Genomic DNA, 13,558 nt, shown 5'->3' with positions numbered 1-13,558 from the left:
TCCTCGGCCCCTCCCTTCTCCTCCGTTAAAAATAGGTCTTAAAAACCCCACACCCTAGCATCAACAACTCAAAACTCTCAATAATCAAATCAATTTAAAGACCTTAAAATAAACTGTCTCCGATTCCTCACCAATAGATTTCCCAACCGTCATATCACAGCCGGTGTCAGCAGGGCCGCACTCCGGCACCCTTCACTCTGAAACTCAGCGGCGCTCAACAAATTATCATAGGCAATACCTGGTCATTATAGCCAGCTGGCCTGGCGCCCAGGGTTGACGGAGTCTAGCAAAAACGGGCGTGAGGCAATGTTTACTTTGCGGTTCCCGTCCATCAGCAACGGTGCGCGATTTTCTATTTTCTGTGATTGGCTGCAGTACTTGATTACGGGTTTGGGGATCAGCCGAGCTGTGGTTTGTGTTTGGCTTAACACACAGTGAAGGATCTTTCGTCATGTAATAGCAGAGTGGTAGTCAAAGATTTAAGGTATGGTTGTGCAATTTATTTTAGGACAAATAATTTTCCTTTTGTTATCGGTGAATGATATTGGATCGCACTTAAAGTTTTTGGTTTGGTGTTGGGGCTTAAAGCCAATACTTCTGGAGGGATATTAATAATATCCTATTATAATAGCCTACTGACCAGCCAGCAGGCATACTTTAATCCCGAAGATAGTCCAGAACTAAAGTAAACTCCGTGTAGTAAATGGGGGTGATTCGATTACCTTTCCACTGCTACACACTGAATGAGGTGTGGGGTGTGCAGGATAAACATAGCAGTTTGAAACTAGCTCACAACATATTTAAGTTGCTTCGCTTCGGGACTTACTTGTGGTCGGTCTCTATCCCAGTAATTGTTGATATAACACTATACTTTAAATTTTATAACTAGCTTATTATGACTGTAACTTGCTTAGCTAAATGAATTTTGGGGTTCAGTCCCTGAGCCCATTATGTGCCTCTCTAACCTTTCCCCTCCCGCCCACAGGATAGGTATGGGGTGCATAGTAAGTGAATGTTGTTGTTTTAGATTCAGCAACTCGGAACAAAAAGTTCCAAGCAGCACGGACAATGGCGAGCCCGTCATCCTCACCTGGCACAGATGTGCTGGGAGTAAATGAACTAAACTAAACTGTATATACACCGTGAAGCGGGATACACCACTCGGCGTCTATCTCTAGAAGCACAGCTGTTTGTCATCTTTAGTAATATACAAGAACGAGGCCGTAGGTACCGAACTGATCTTGTCAGTTAGCGCTCGAAGTTAACTATATCACACTTACATTATACTAACTAACGTAAAGTATGGACATAAAACTTTGTTTATCACACTATTGATAAACAATGTTTTATCAGCGGAGTGATCAACAATTCCCAAGCCCATCCGCAAGAGAGCTGCAGATGGGCTAGGGAATGTGTACAAGCTAAACCTCATAATTCGTTATGTACACTCGGGCGCTGACTAACGTAGATGAGACAACCCTATCCTCCTAGAATGATAGGCTGTGGTACTCATAGCAACCATTTGCTCATACAGTACATACAAACACGGATTGTTGCAGCCAACACCATTTTACGTTTATATTAATTTTGTAGAGAACACGAACAAAATAAATAAAAACACTAAACGTAAACATTCCTAGGCCTAATATAGCACATATATAATCATAATATGTACTATATTAGACCTAAGATAGCGGCCTAGGATTGCTTTGACAAGCTAGGTTAGGTTAGGCTACCTTCTTTGGTTTGACAGTATGTCCTTCTGGGTAATTCAATAATACAAAACGTAAACTTTTAGGGGTCCAACATTCTATTTTTGTACATTTGACCAAATAGTTTCTATAAATACCGTCATTTTAGGAGGATAGGCTGAGATCAGCGTAGTATAGCTGTCTGTTTAAGCTTGTGATTAATACAAATATATGATGTGAAGATGACGGGGGAGATACGAGGGTCAAGGTGCTTCGTCATGGTGGGCTAGGCTTCCACTACTGCACTGACAACTCTATCATGAGCGCGTCAATCACAACCCATCTCCACTGTACATCATCAGCATCATTGTCATCAGATTTGCACATCATCCTCGCCTCGCATCATTAACATCGCCATCCCTACAATCAGTCTCACCATCAATCAATCATTGATGTCCTCTAGCCTGCTCTTATCATCACCAGCACTCATCACCGTCATGTTCATTACGGTGGAACGACCCCTCACCAAACAACATAATTCACTATCCCCCATCACCAACCAATCAGTGTTGTCTTCTTGTCCGTTACGACCACTAATCTCTCTCTCTCTCTTCCATCTCCTCTCCGGCAGAACGCTCCTGGAGCAGGGAAACAGCTGGGAGACGCCGTTCCCTTGTGCGACTTCGGCAACACGGAGCAGACGACCTGGTGTCAGTGGTCCTCTCCAGGTCCTAACGCTAACTCCAGGCAAGCTGTGTGGTGTCCAATTTGCATGTTTGAGCGTTATGTGTGTTTGTGAGTGAAGTGTGTTTGTGCGGTCGTGTTTTGTACGTTTAAAAAATTTACCCACATTTACCTCACACAACCATATATAGAAAACGTAAACCTTGCAACAGCATTGTTACGGACTCACTATAGCCCGTGCTACATGGACATTTCGTTCTGAGTAGCTACATCTAAAACAACATTGCAACAGCAACAGTAGCGGTCGTTCAACTTTGATGACGACCGAAAGTGTTGTCACCTATCCCGCCTGGGAACCTGCTGGACAACGTGATACGATTTTATCCACTGGATGCAGGCATTCCTTTTCAAAGATCCTGATTCATTCGACAACTGGCGCACTTATCAGTCTGGCATCTCAGGGAAGTTTATAATTATTTTTTCTTCGTTGTTTTTATTTGATCTTCTGGCTAGGCGTCCTGTTTGGAGTTGAGAGGTGTTTCACGGACTCAGTATACCCTCTGGGCGTGGTGACCCCTCTGGCTTCTGCTCCGCCGCAGGTCACTGCAAGACGTTGCTACGTTGCTTGTCCCAATTGAGGTCGAGTTTCAGAGGTACCATCGCGATTCTAGCGTTCGGCTTCGACTTTGTTCGGCTATCCAAAATTCACAGGACTTGACAGCCTCTATCGCTAGAGGCTATAGATAGAGGCGTATAGATAGTCTTCCAGCTGATACGTAGAACCGTTGACTAGGTGTCCGGTTCTCGCTTCCCCAGGGGACACTAGGGTTCATCAAACATAAACGTGGCAGTGTTTCTCTGCCGCAGGACACAGCAGTTGTGCCCAGATCAGCGACGGTTCAACAGTGCCAAGCGTCGTGTCTAACACTTTAGGAAACAACACTGAAGTCTTGCCTAGCCATTAACATTAACGCATCACCGTGACGCGTCTCCCAACATCGGCACTCGTGCAGTAATCTGGAGAAGAAAACCTTCACTCAAACTGCACGTTATAAAGAAGGTATCTGAGTAGTTCTATGATGACATACATTATCGTAACACTGTGCATAATAGCATATTGCAACTGCTAGTTACATTTTCCGCGATGTTAAATAACATAATTAAATAATATAATTATCATATTTACATCAATTTACAAGGGAAAATAATATATATATATATATATATATATATATATATATATATATATATATATATATATATATATATATATATATATATATATATTCGCTTGCATCTATGCCTGCATGGGGCCCATTCAGGCTTGTTCGCATATTATATATATATAAATATATATATATATATATATATATATATATATATATATATATATATATATATATATATATATATATATAAATTATTAAATATGACCGAAAAAGTAAGATTAATAATTCTAACACGAATTTTCTCTCTTTCTTACGTTTCTTTTCACTGTTGATGGTAATTCAAAGATCAATTCTCCAAAATTCATTTTTATTTCTAGTCTGACGCGACACTTGAGCGCGTTTCGTAAAACTTATTACATTTTCAAAGACTTTTGTTTATAAACACACAACTGAAACTGAATAGAGCTTTGCACATCTTCGAGTTTATATCTACATTTGGGTGAGGTGGATGAGGTGAAAACGAACTTTCAACAATGGGTATTAAATTCTAACACAAGACAGAACACGAAACAATGGGTATTGAATGGAAGTAATTGTAGAAAGCCTATTGGTCCATATTTCTTGATGCTTCTATATTCACACAACTATATTCTACCCACTTCAAGACTCCGCTCCAATATAGAAGCATCAAGAAATATGGACCAATAGGCTTTCTACAATTACTTCCATTCAATACCCATTGTTTCGTGTTCTGTCTTGTGTTAGAATTTAATACCCATTGTTGAAAGCTCGTTTTCACCTCATCCACCTCACCCAAATGTAGATATAAACTCGAAGATGTGCAAAGCTCTATTCAGTTTCAGTTGTGTGTTTGTAAACTAAAGTCTTTGAAAATGTAATAAGTTTTACGAAACGCGCTCAAGTGTCGCGTCAGACTAGAAATAAAAATGAATTTTGGAGAATTGATCTTTGAATTACCATCAACAGTGAAAAGAAACGTAAGAAAGATAGAGAAAATTCGTGTTAGAATGATTAATCTTACTTTTTCGGTCATATTTAATGATATATGTCTACAGGAAAGACTGCTACCAAAATATACTAATATATATATATATATATATATATATATATATATATATATATATATATATATATATATATATATATATATATATATATATATATGCAGTCTACACTAAGGAAACGAACATAGGAATGTGCCTAAATGCCAAAAGCGACTGCCCAGATAGGCACTAAAGGAATGTTGTTAACGCATATGTCGACCGTGCTCTCAGCCACAGCTCAGAATGGAAGCAAGTCGACGAAGAACTCTGTAGGGTAAGGCAGGTCCTAGTCAACAACGGCTTCTCCAATGGTTTCGTCGAAGACATCATAAGAAGGAAAGTGAAACGCCATGCAACCTCTGAAGAGACAACCAACACAACACCTATACCCCCTATTAGACTATTTTACAGGAACTTCTTTTCCACAGCTCATAAAACGGAGGAAAGGGTCCTGAAAGATATTGTTAATAGAAACGTTATCCCTACAGACAAAAATCAGAGGATACAACTGACGATTTACTATAAAACCAGAAAAACGGCCAGCCTACTCATGAGAAACTCTCCAGATACAAAACAGAACGCTTTAAGAGAGACTAACGTCGTCTATGCCTTCAAATGCCCTCTTGGGGACTGTAAGCTCCAAAAAAAACCAGTATATAGGTAAGACAACAACATCTCTTTCTAGGCGTTTAACGATGCATAAGCAACAGGGCTCCATTAAGGAACATATAATCTCTTCCCACAACCAAACCATCGCCAGAGAAATCCTAGTAAACAACACAGAAATCATCGATAGATACAGCGATAGCAGGCGGCTTGACGTTTGCGAGGCATTACACATCAAGAAGTCAACACCAGCAATCAACAGCCAATTAATGCACAACTATATTCTACCCACCTCAAGACTCCGCTCCAATATAGAAGCATCAAGAAATATGGACCAATAGGCTTTCTACAATCACTTCTATTCAATACCCATTGTTTCATGTTCTGGCTTGTGTTGATGATGATTGATTGATGAAGATTAAGCCACCCAAAAGGTGGCACGGGCATGAATAGCCCGTAAGTGGTGGCCCTTTTGAGCCATTACCAGTATCAAGAACTGATACTGGAGATCTGTGGAGGTGCGAATGCACCCTGCATGACGGGAGATGTGTCCCTTGTGAATGTGTTAAGATGAAGATGAAGCCACCCAAAAGGTGGCACGGGCATGAATAGCTCGTAAGTGGTGGCCCTTTTGAGCCATCACCAGTATCAATAGATGATACTGGAGATCTGTGGAGGTGCGACTGCACCCTGCGTGACGGGAGATGTCTCCCGTCTGTGTTGATGAAATTAATACCTTATTAAATACCACCTCACCCCATCCACCTCACTCAAATGTAGATATAAACAAAATCGGAGATGTGTAAGTTCTATTCAGTTGTGTATGTGTTAACTAAAGTCTTTGAAAATGTAATAAGTTTTACGAAACGCGCTCAAGTGTCGCGTCAGACTAGAAATAAAAATGAATTTTGGAGAATTGATTTTTTAATTACCTCCAACAGTGAAAAGAAATGTACGAAAGATTGAGAAAATTCGTGTTAGAATTATTAATCTTACTTTTTCGGTCATATTTAATAATATATGTCTACAGGAAAGACTGCTACCAAAATATACTAATATATATATATATATATATATATATATATATATATATATATATATATATATATATATATATATATATATATATATATATATATATATAGATATATATAGATATATAAAATTCTCAGTAAACCAATTTTTTATATCATCACCGAGCAAGAGCCGAAACCCCAAATGTTATACTTGATCCTGCCTCGCAAGAACTTCAATATTTTGTCTACTGAGTAACCTTCCTGCCTGCCTATCCACACACAGTAACCCTTCTGCCTGCCTATCCACACACAGTAATCCTCCTGCCTGCCTATTCACACACAGTAACCCTCCTGCCTGCCTATCCACACACAGTAACCCTCCTGCCTGCCTATCCACACACAGTAACCCTCCTGCCTGCCTATCCACACACAGTAACCCTCCTGCCTGCCTATCCACACACAGTAACCCTCCTGCCTGCCTATCCACACACAGTAACCCTCCTGCCTGCCTATCCACACAAAAAATATAATCAGAAAGTAACATAATTATTGTATTCTTAATTTTTTGCATTTTATATCAATATGAAACATTAAAAAACTCATTAAATCCACTCTAGTGCTTGGTCCGCATAAAGCTTCAAAAGTGTCTGTAATCCAGTTTACAAAGAACAACTTTCTGCTTACAGAAATAAAATATATATGCATATTATTTTCAATTTCAGTACATTGGTCACACCTATTGTTGTCCTTAATGCCCAACATCAACAATCTATCATTAGTAGGGAGGGTCTCATGAATATAGCGATACAATAGTTCACGTTGTTTTGGGGCAATAAATTTAACATGAAGATTTGCCCATATTACTCGCCAGTTAAAAAGTGGATATGCCTCCTCTACTCTAGGAACTATATTTGGGAGCAGAACACGTGTTTACTGTTCATCATTAAAAAACCTTTAACATTACAAATCTGCCTGAGTACATCAATTGCACAAGAAGTGAGGTTAAATAAAGGCAAGGTCAATTGATTGGGTGATAAAGATTAAGCCACCCTAAAGGTGGCTTAATCAAATGGTTTACTCAAGACTACCATTGATACACACGCTGCTCCGACACTGTTTATAAAGCATACGGATCCAGTCAATAAATTCTTGTGCTACTCCTGCCCTCTCCAATATTTCTAATACAAACTGAACATCAATACGGTCAAAAACTTTCGATCAGTCGAGGTTTATCATGGAGGAAGGAACATTATTCTCAGACACATAATACACAACATCCCTAATTACAGCATTACAATTGATTACGAATCCTATATCCAGGCACACCACAGAACTGTTCCTTGGATATAATTTTATCCCTTACAAACTTAAGTCTATTCTCCAACAATTTCGAAATTATTTTGTAATCCTGGCTGAGCAAGGAAAGTGACCACCAGTTCGTTAGCATATGCAAATCACCTGTTTTTGGTAGCAGCTAAATAATCCCATGAGATTGTGACATGCTAAGCTTCCTAATACTGTAAGCTATACTGCACCACGTGTACAAAGTCTTTACCAATGACATCCCCGTAGATAGAAATAAAATTCCACCGGGAACCCATCACAACCAGGCGATTTATCCTTCTTTAAACTCTTGACCACACTCCACACTTCCTGCTTATCTACATCTACCAACAATGACATGCCGTCACCCTGGGTTAAAACCCGTGTACATTTTCCAATGAAATACTCCTGCATACCTTGGTCTACGTCCATTTTTTTGTACAAAATGTACTTCACCTCGAACATAACAACATACAGTCCCACCCGTATTTGTCATATCCGTCCCATCACCTGCTTTTATACTAGTCACAAGCGCTGTACCCTTGTTATTCTTGATTTTACTTAACAAATATGTAGAGAGTTTTTCATGGGAGTCGCGTCCTAGACTTGGTGGTGGGCGGATCTGTCTGTTGTTGCTCTCGGCTGGTGACTTGGCCTGATGAGCCTGTAGCCTCACGTGTGAGGTCAATGTTGAAGTGGTATTTGTGCCATCATGGGCTCCTACACACTTCCACTTAAGTGGAAGGAGTCTGTTGGACTCAAGTTCAGTTGTAACACTGATTATGACCTTATCTGCACAACGATCTTCGATATGCAAGAGATAAAGATTGAGGAATTGCTCGGTTTCCACCCACTTCCAGGAAACAGTGGTGGTGAAATTTGAAAACCGCGTGACGTTTTCTAGAGTTTCTAAAGAATTATGATAATGACCTTATCAGTCTGCTTAATGGAAAAGAATGCAATTGATTAATTTGAGCAAGACGTTTACATGTGTTTCTGAGAGGGATGCGCCCTTTGAAATGTCGAATGGAACTATTACTCACATATTGCAGTGTTGTAGCATTAGGCTACTGCAGCGCCGTAGTAGTAGGCCATTGCCCCATTGTAGACGTGTGAATTGATGTATATTCTGGAAATGTTTCACGATGCTAAAGTTTGTTAGTAAAGTTGTCAATTTTGGTGATACGAAAGGTAATTTGGCTTGTCATAAGAATGCCTGAGCTTTAAATGCTTTAATGTTATTTGTATAATTGAGTATATATATATATATATATACTCAATTATATATATATATATATATATAATAAAATGGGTTTATGAGAAGCAATAAGATGAACTGGTCACACGAACCACGACCAATAATAACGTATCATGCATCAGCAGAGAAGGATCCGGGAAATCGTTAGCATCATGGACCCTCTCCACGGGAACGAACGCTCTTTGGGTGGGCGGTCCTCTCAACGACACCACTGGTGACAACAGAGGTAGGTAAAGGTGGCTGGGTGATCCTCTCAACGACACCACCGGTGACAACAGAGGTAGGTAAAGATGGCTGGGTGATCCTCTCAACGACACCACTGGTGACAACAGAGGTAGGTAAAGGTGGCTGGGTGATCCTCTCAACGACGCCACTGGTGACAACAGAGGTAGGTAAAGATGGCTGGGTGATCCTCTCAACGACACCACTGGCGGCAACAGAGGTAGGTAAAGATGGCTGGGTGATCCTCTCAACGACACCACCGGTGACAACAGAGGTAGGTAAAGATGGCTGGGTGATCCTCTCAACGACACCACTGGTGACAACAGAGGTAGGTAAAGGTGGCTGGGTGATCCTCTCAACGACACCACTGGCGACAACAGAGGTAGGTAAAGATGGCTGGGTGATCCTCTCAACGACACCACTGGTGACAACAGAGGTAGGTAAAGGTGACTGGGTGATCCTCTCAACGACACCACTGGTGACAACAGAGCCAGATATGGTGGGTGACTTACCAACAAGGGTGTGAAAATTGTGCCCCTTACCCACATTGTATCCTTATTTGGGACCCCCAACCACTTGGACTTAACGGTAGAGCGACGGTCTCGTTTCATGCAGGTCTGAGTTCAATCCTCGACCGTCCAAGTGGTTGGGCACCATTCCTTCCCTCCCCCCTTTCCATCCCAAATCCTTATCCTAATCCCTTCCAAGTACTATATAGTCGTAACGGCTCGGCGCTTTCTCCTGATAGTTCCCATCCCTTCATCATTTTGGAATTTCATGTATACCCAAGGGGTTCTTGTTTTATCCAGTGAGATCTAAAAATCCGCCTTAAAAACTTTATCTTATTTTGAATACATTATTAAATGTTAACTTGTTTCACTTTGCTTGTTTTAGTAGATAGCCACAACTACTGTAAGGAATGTGCTTCTAATGTTTCATCTTTGAGAATAAATGCTTATGATCCTGTGTCACTGGGAATAAATGCTTTTGATCCTCCATTATTGGATATCAATGCTTCTGACACATCATCTTTGAAAATCAAACACCAATTTCTGCTGTATATATTAATGTACCTCACATTTCCTGACTGCTAGTCCTAGTGTTAATGTCCTTTTGCAGGAGGTTACGCCTTCCACGAGACGTCCAGCACCCCGGGGCGTCAGGCTCAGCCGGCTGTGATGGAGTCCAACGTGCAGTCGCCCACAGGAGCAGATGGTACGTACTTGCCTTACGCTGTGAACATTGTTCGCTGGTAGGAATATGTTCCCTAGGCACTTGTAATTTTAGCTCCCCAATCTAATGTTTCTTGATCAAACTACAGTATTTTTCTTTGAAATTATTTCATTTGGCACTATTGTTTTCTCCTGGCAATAGTACATTCTCCTGGCACCACTATGTTCTGGCACCAGTATTCTAATACTACCTTCCAGTCTGCTGTTCAGTCCACGCTTCCTCGTACATTCTCTCTCCATATCTGTCCATCTTTTATATTGGCCTTTCCCTATCCTGAAATTCTTTAGAGTACTCTTCACCATTACTTTCACTTACGCATGCACTCCACTAGTCATGCTTCTACAATTCTGTATGATCTTCAGAATGTCCTGCAGTTTACCATCCCCAGCACGTCCAACACGAACCCCCATGGCTCCAGATGTCCTCCCACGCCCTGAAGACACCCATTGATATTATTATACCTCCAGTGTGCATCCCATTACCCCACCCCAATCTGCCTCCCTATTACTTCCACCCCAACATGCCTTCCATTACCCCTCCCCAACCTACCTCCCATAACTGCACCCCAACCTGCGCCTCCGGGTCCACTAACATTCTTCGCCCACCAGGGAAATGCCTCAAGTTCTGGTACTCGGTGAATGGGTTGAGTGCCAACCAGCTGCGGGTTAAAGTACGAGGTGTGGGAGCCACAGAGATGACCACCATCTGGGAGACCAGAGACCAGACCCGAGGAGACTGGAAGGAGGCCCAGGCGCTCTACACCTTCAACGGCAACCATACGGTACGCTGGGTTACCAACATGTTTTCGGTTTTCACCTTTAAAGATCTACATTTAATTTCCGGATTTGTTAGAAAATAAAATAACTTTACGTTATTTAAGAATTAAATAACTTTAATTCTGTAACATTATTTTGTTTTTGTATTTTGTATTTTCTGTCGATAAGGTGCACTCTTGTAACATGGATTAGAGAGGTGGTGGTGTATCCTATTCTTAATACGAAAAGTGGCTATGCAGTTCTAAATTAGATGGACTAATCGCTAGGCGTTTGAGTAAACTGCATTAAATATTAAACATCCATAGCACGGCCTCAGGTCAGGTCACACACATGCTCATTCATAAGAATGTACCCATATACCAGCAGACACCACAACACGGTAGAATCACCTGTGGTCCTAACACAAATACATTTATATTACGGAATGCTCACAGTGTAAGATCTGTTCCAGCCTAGTTTAAGTTATCAAAGAGGGGTAATTGTACTTCAAAAACTATATATATGATGTACAGGATCCCTTAACCACTCGACTGTAATGCATGTATCCTGTACATCAGATGCACTGCTTCTGGCAGTATGGGTTCGAGTCACTTCTGGGGTGTGAGTTTTCAGTTGCATATATGCCTGGAAACCGTTCAGACTTGTTCGCATTTGTGTTCCTCACGTGTGCCCCAAAGAATGAGGTGATTTGATAAAATACTATGCCCAAGATTACCAACAGAGTGCCGGCGAGGGGATGGGATTTAGCCTTGGCTACCATCCTCTTTTGACTATATAAGTGTCTGCTAGCACTGAAAATACCACCCTTACCAGACTAATACTCAGCCTAGCTCAAAGATATCATATGCATATCAAAACACTACTCACCTTGACAGTCTGGTATACATGAAGACACCACAACACGCTACAAAGATAGCACTACAAAGATAGCACCGATAGGCTCTCGCATCGATCACCAAATGTTCCGCAATTAAGATAGAGAAGTGCTATACATATTATTAATTGGTTATTCTGGGAGATTATGACTATAGGGCAGAGTTAGCTGTACATAATTGAGAAAAAAGCCAACCTGGTTCAGAAGCCTTCATGTTAAGGGTTACTGTTAGACAACAAGAAGGCAAGTCGGTGATATACTGAACAATTGTTAATGAATTTCTTCACAATTGGCTGTCAAAGGTGAGGTTTCATTGATCGCCCAATCACTCTCTTTGCGAAATCGCCTTGCAATATAATGCATTGTATAACTATTTAAATTTGATAGCATTATTAAGAGAGGGTATTAGTAAACCCTGGCCTTTATAAAAGTAATGCTTGTCAACTTAAAACAATCGTAATATATGCACATCTACACTTATATTTATTTTTTGGTCTGGTCTAAGTAGAGCGCTGTACTTCCTGTAAGTTTTGTGGTAGCCTTAATAAATGGCCCGTCCCGCGGTTGATAGGCTGTGAAAATCTTTCCACGACTGATAGGCGTTAGACCGAACACTAAACCAAATACACCAGCTCAGGCGACTATCAGGCTTGCTACAAGAGTGGCTGGATAGGCTGCTGCTTGTAAATCGCGAAAAAAATACGAATTCGTGTTTGATAACAACACATTTCAAATAGGCTTGTTTTAAAATATGAAAAGGATTTGGCAGAAAAAGTATCATTAAAGTAATTCAAATAAATTGCAATATATTTTGCGGAGGCGCCTCATCAATGTAAATACATTTTTTTCGATGTGCTGAGAATCTTCTATAAAACAATTTTAACAAATTTCTGCAAACATATTTATATGTTTTAAAATTTTGAAAATATTCATGACTGGAGGTGCAGGTATGTTCTTTCATTACACCTGCAATGAAGTGTTAAGTACATTTTAAATCTCGATTCCTCAGGTTTCTAGATTAAAGGTAACTCAACTCATTTATTCTAATACAAAAAAATTGCGTAAATATGATGCGTTATTATTTAATCACAAGAAATTCAACTTTAATTATTTTTAATTTCGACTGATTTATTGTTTTCCAGCAAATGAGTTTGTGGTTTTACAACAACTCGTCCTTAAATAAACTAACATTCTTTCTCTCCTGTGACAGCTGGTGGTGGAGGCAGTTCCTGCGTCAGGAGTGGACCCATTCCACATCTTCCGTGGACACGTGGCCGTAGACGACCTCGGGGTGCGGCCAGGGTTGGAGTGTATTGGTCCTGTGTTCCTTCGAGGGAGGCATGTGTGACTGGAACAACGCTCGCACTGACGATTTTGACTGGAAACTTGTGAGTGGTGTTGGGAGGGTGTGAGAGATATTGGAATGAATTAAGTTAAATCTTAATTAATATGTGACAATTGTGTGATTGTGTGTAGTTTTAAAATTTACGTGTGAATATTGATCAAGCTTTTGCAAAAAAATTACATGGCATTTTGATACAGCTTCGACCGTGCCTTACATATTCAATAGTATGAATACAGTGGATAGTGAAATATTTACATGAATATAAGTGTTAGAAGTACGCATAATTTTTGTAAAGCC

At 40.4% G+C, this 13,558-nt stretch overlaps 1 protein-coding gene across 1 annotated transcript in view; it reads left to right on the top strand.

Moving 5' to 3' along the window:
* Positions 1–2,250: 2,250 nt before the first annotated feature.
* LOC123747847 (MAM and LDL-receptor class A domain-containing protein 1) overlaps positions 2,251–13,558 on the top strand; it is a gene marked incomplete at its 5' end in the record, with an annotated part of 29,223 nt that continues 17,915 nt past the window's right edge. Inside the window, 6 exon segments of the mRNA XM_069300573.1 lie at positions 2,251–2,438; positions 8,937–9,037; positions 10,153–10,248; positions 10,875–11,047; positions 13,127–13,234; positions 13,236–13,304. Of these exon segments, the coding sequence (XP_069156674.1) occupies positions 2,251–2,438; positions 8,937–9,037; positions 10,153–10,248; positions 10,875–11,047; positions 13,127–13,234; positions 13,236–13,304 (735 nt within the window).

The sequence above is a fragment of the Procambarus clarkii genome, chromosome 5 (genome assembly GCF_040958095.1).
Source record: "Procambarus clarkii isolate CNS0578487 chromosome 5, FALCON_Pclarkii_2.0, whole genome shotgun sequence".
Lineage (NCBI taxonomy): Eukaryota > Metazoa > Arthropoda > Malacostraca > Decapoda > Cambaridae > Procambarus > Procambarus clarkii.
The sequence above is the reverse complement of the archived record's forward strand: the minus strand, read 5'-3'. Positions and strand labels throughout refer to the sequence as shown.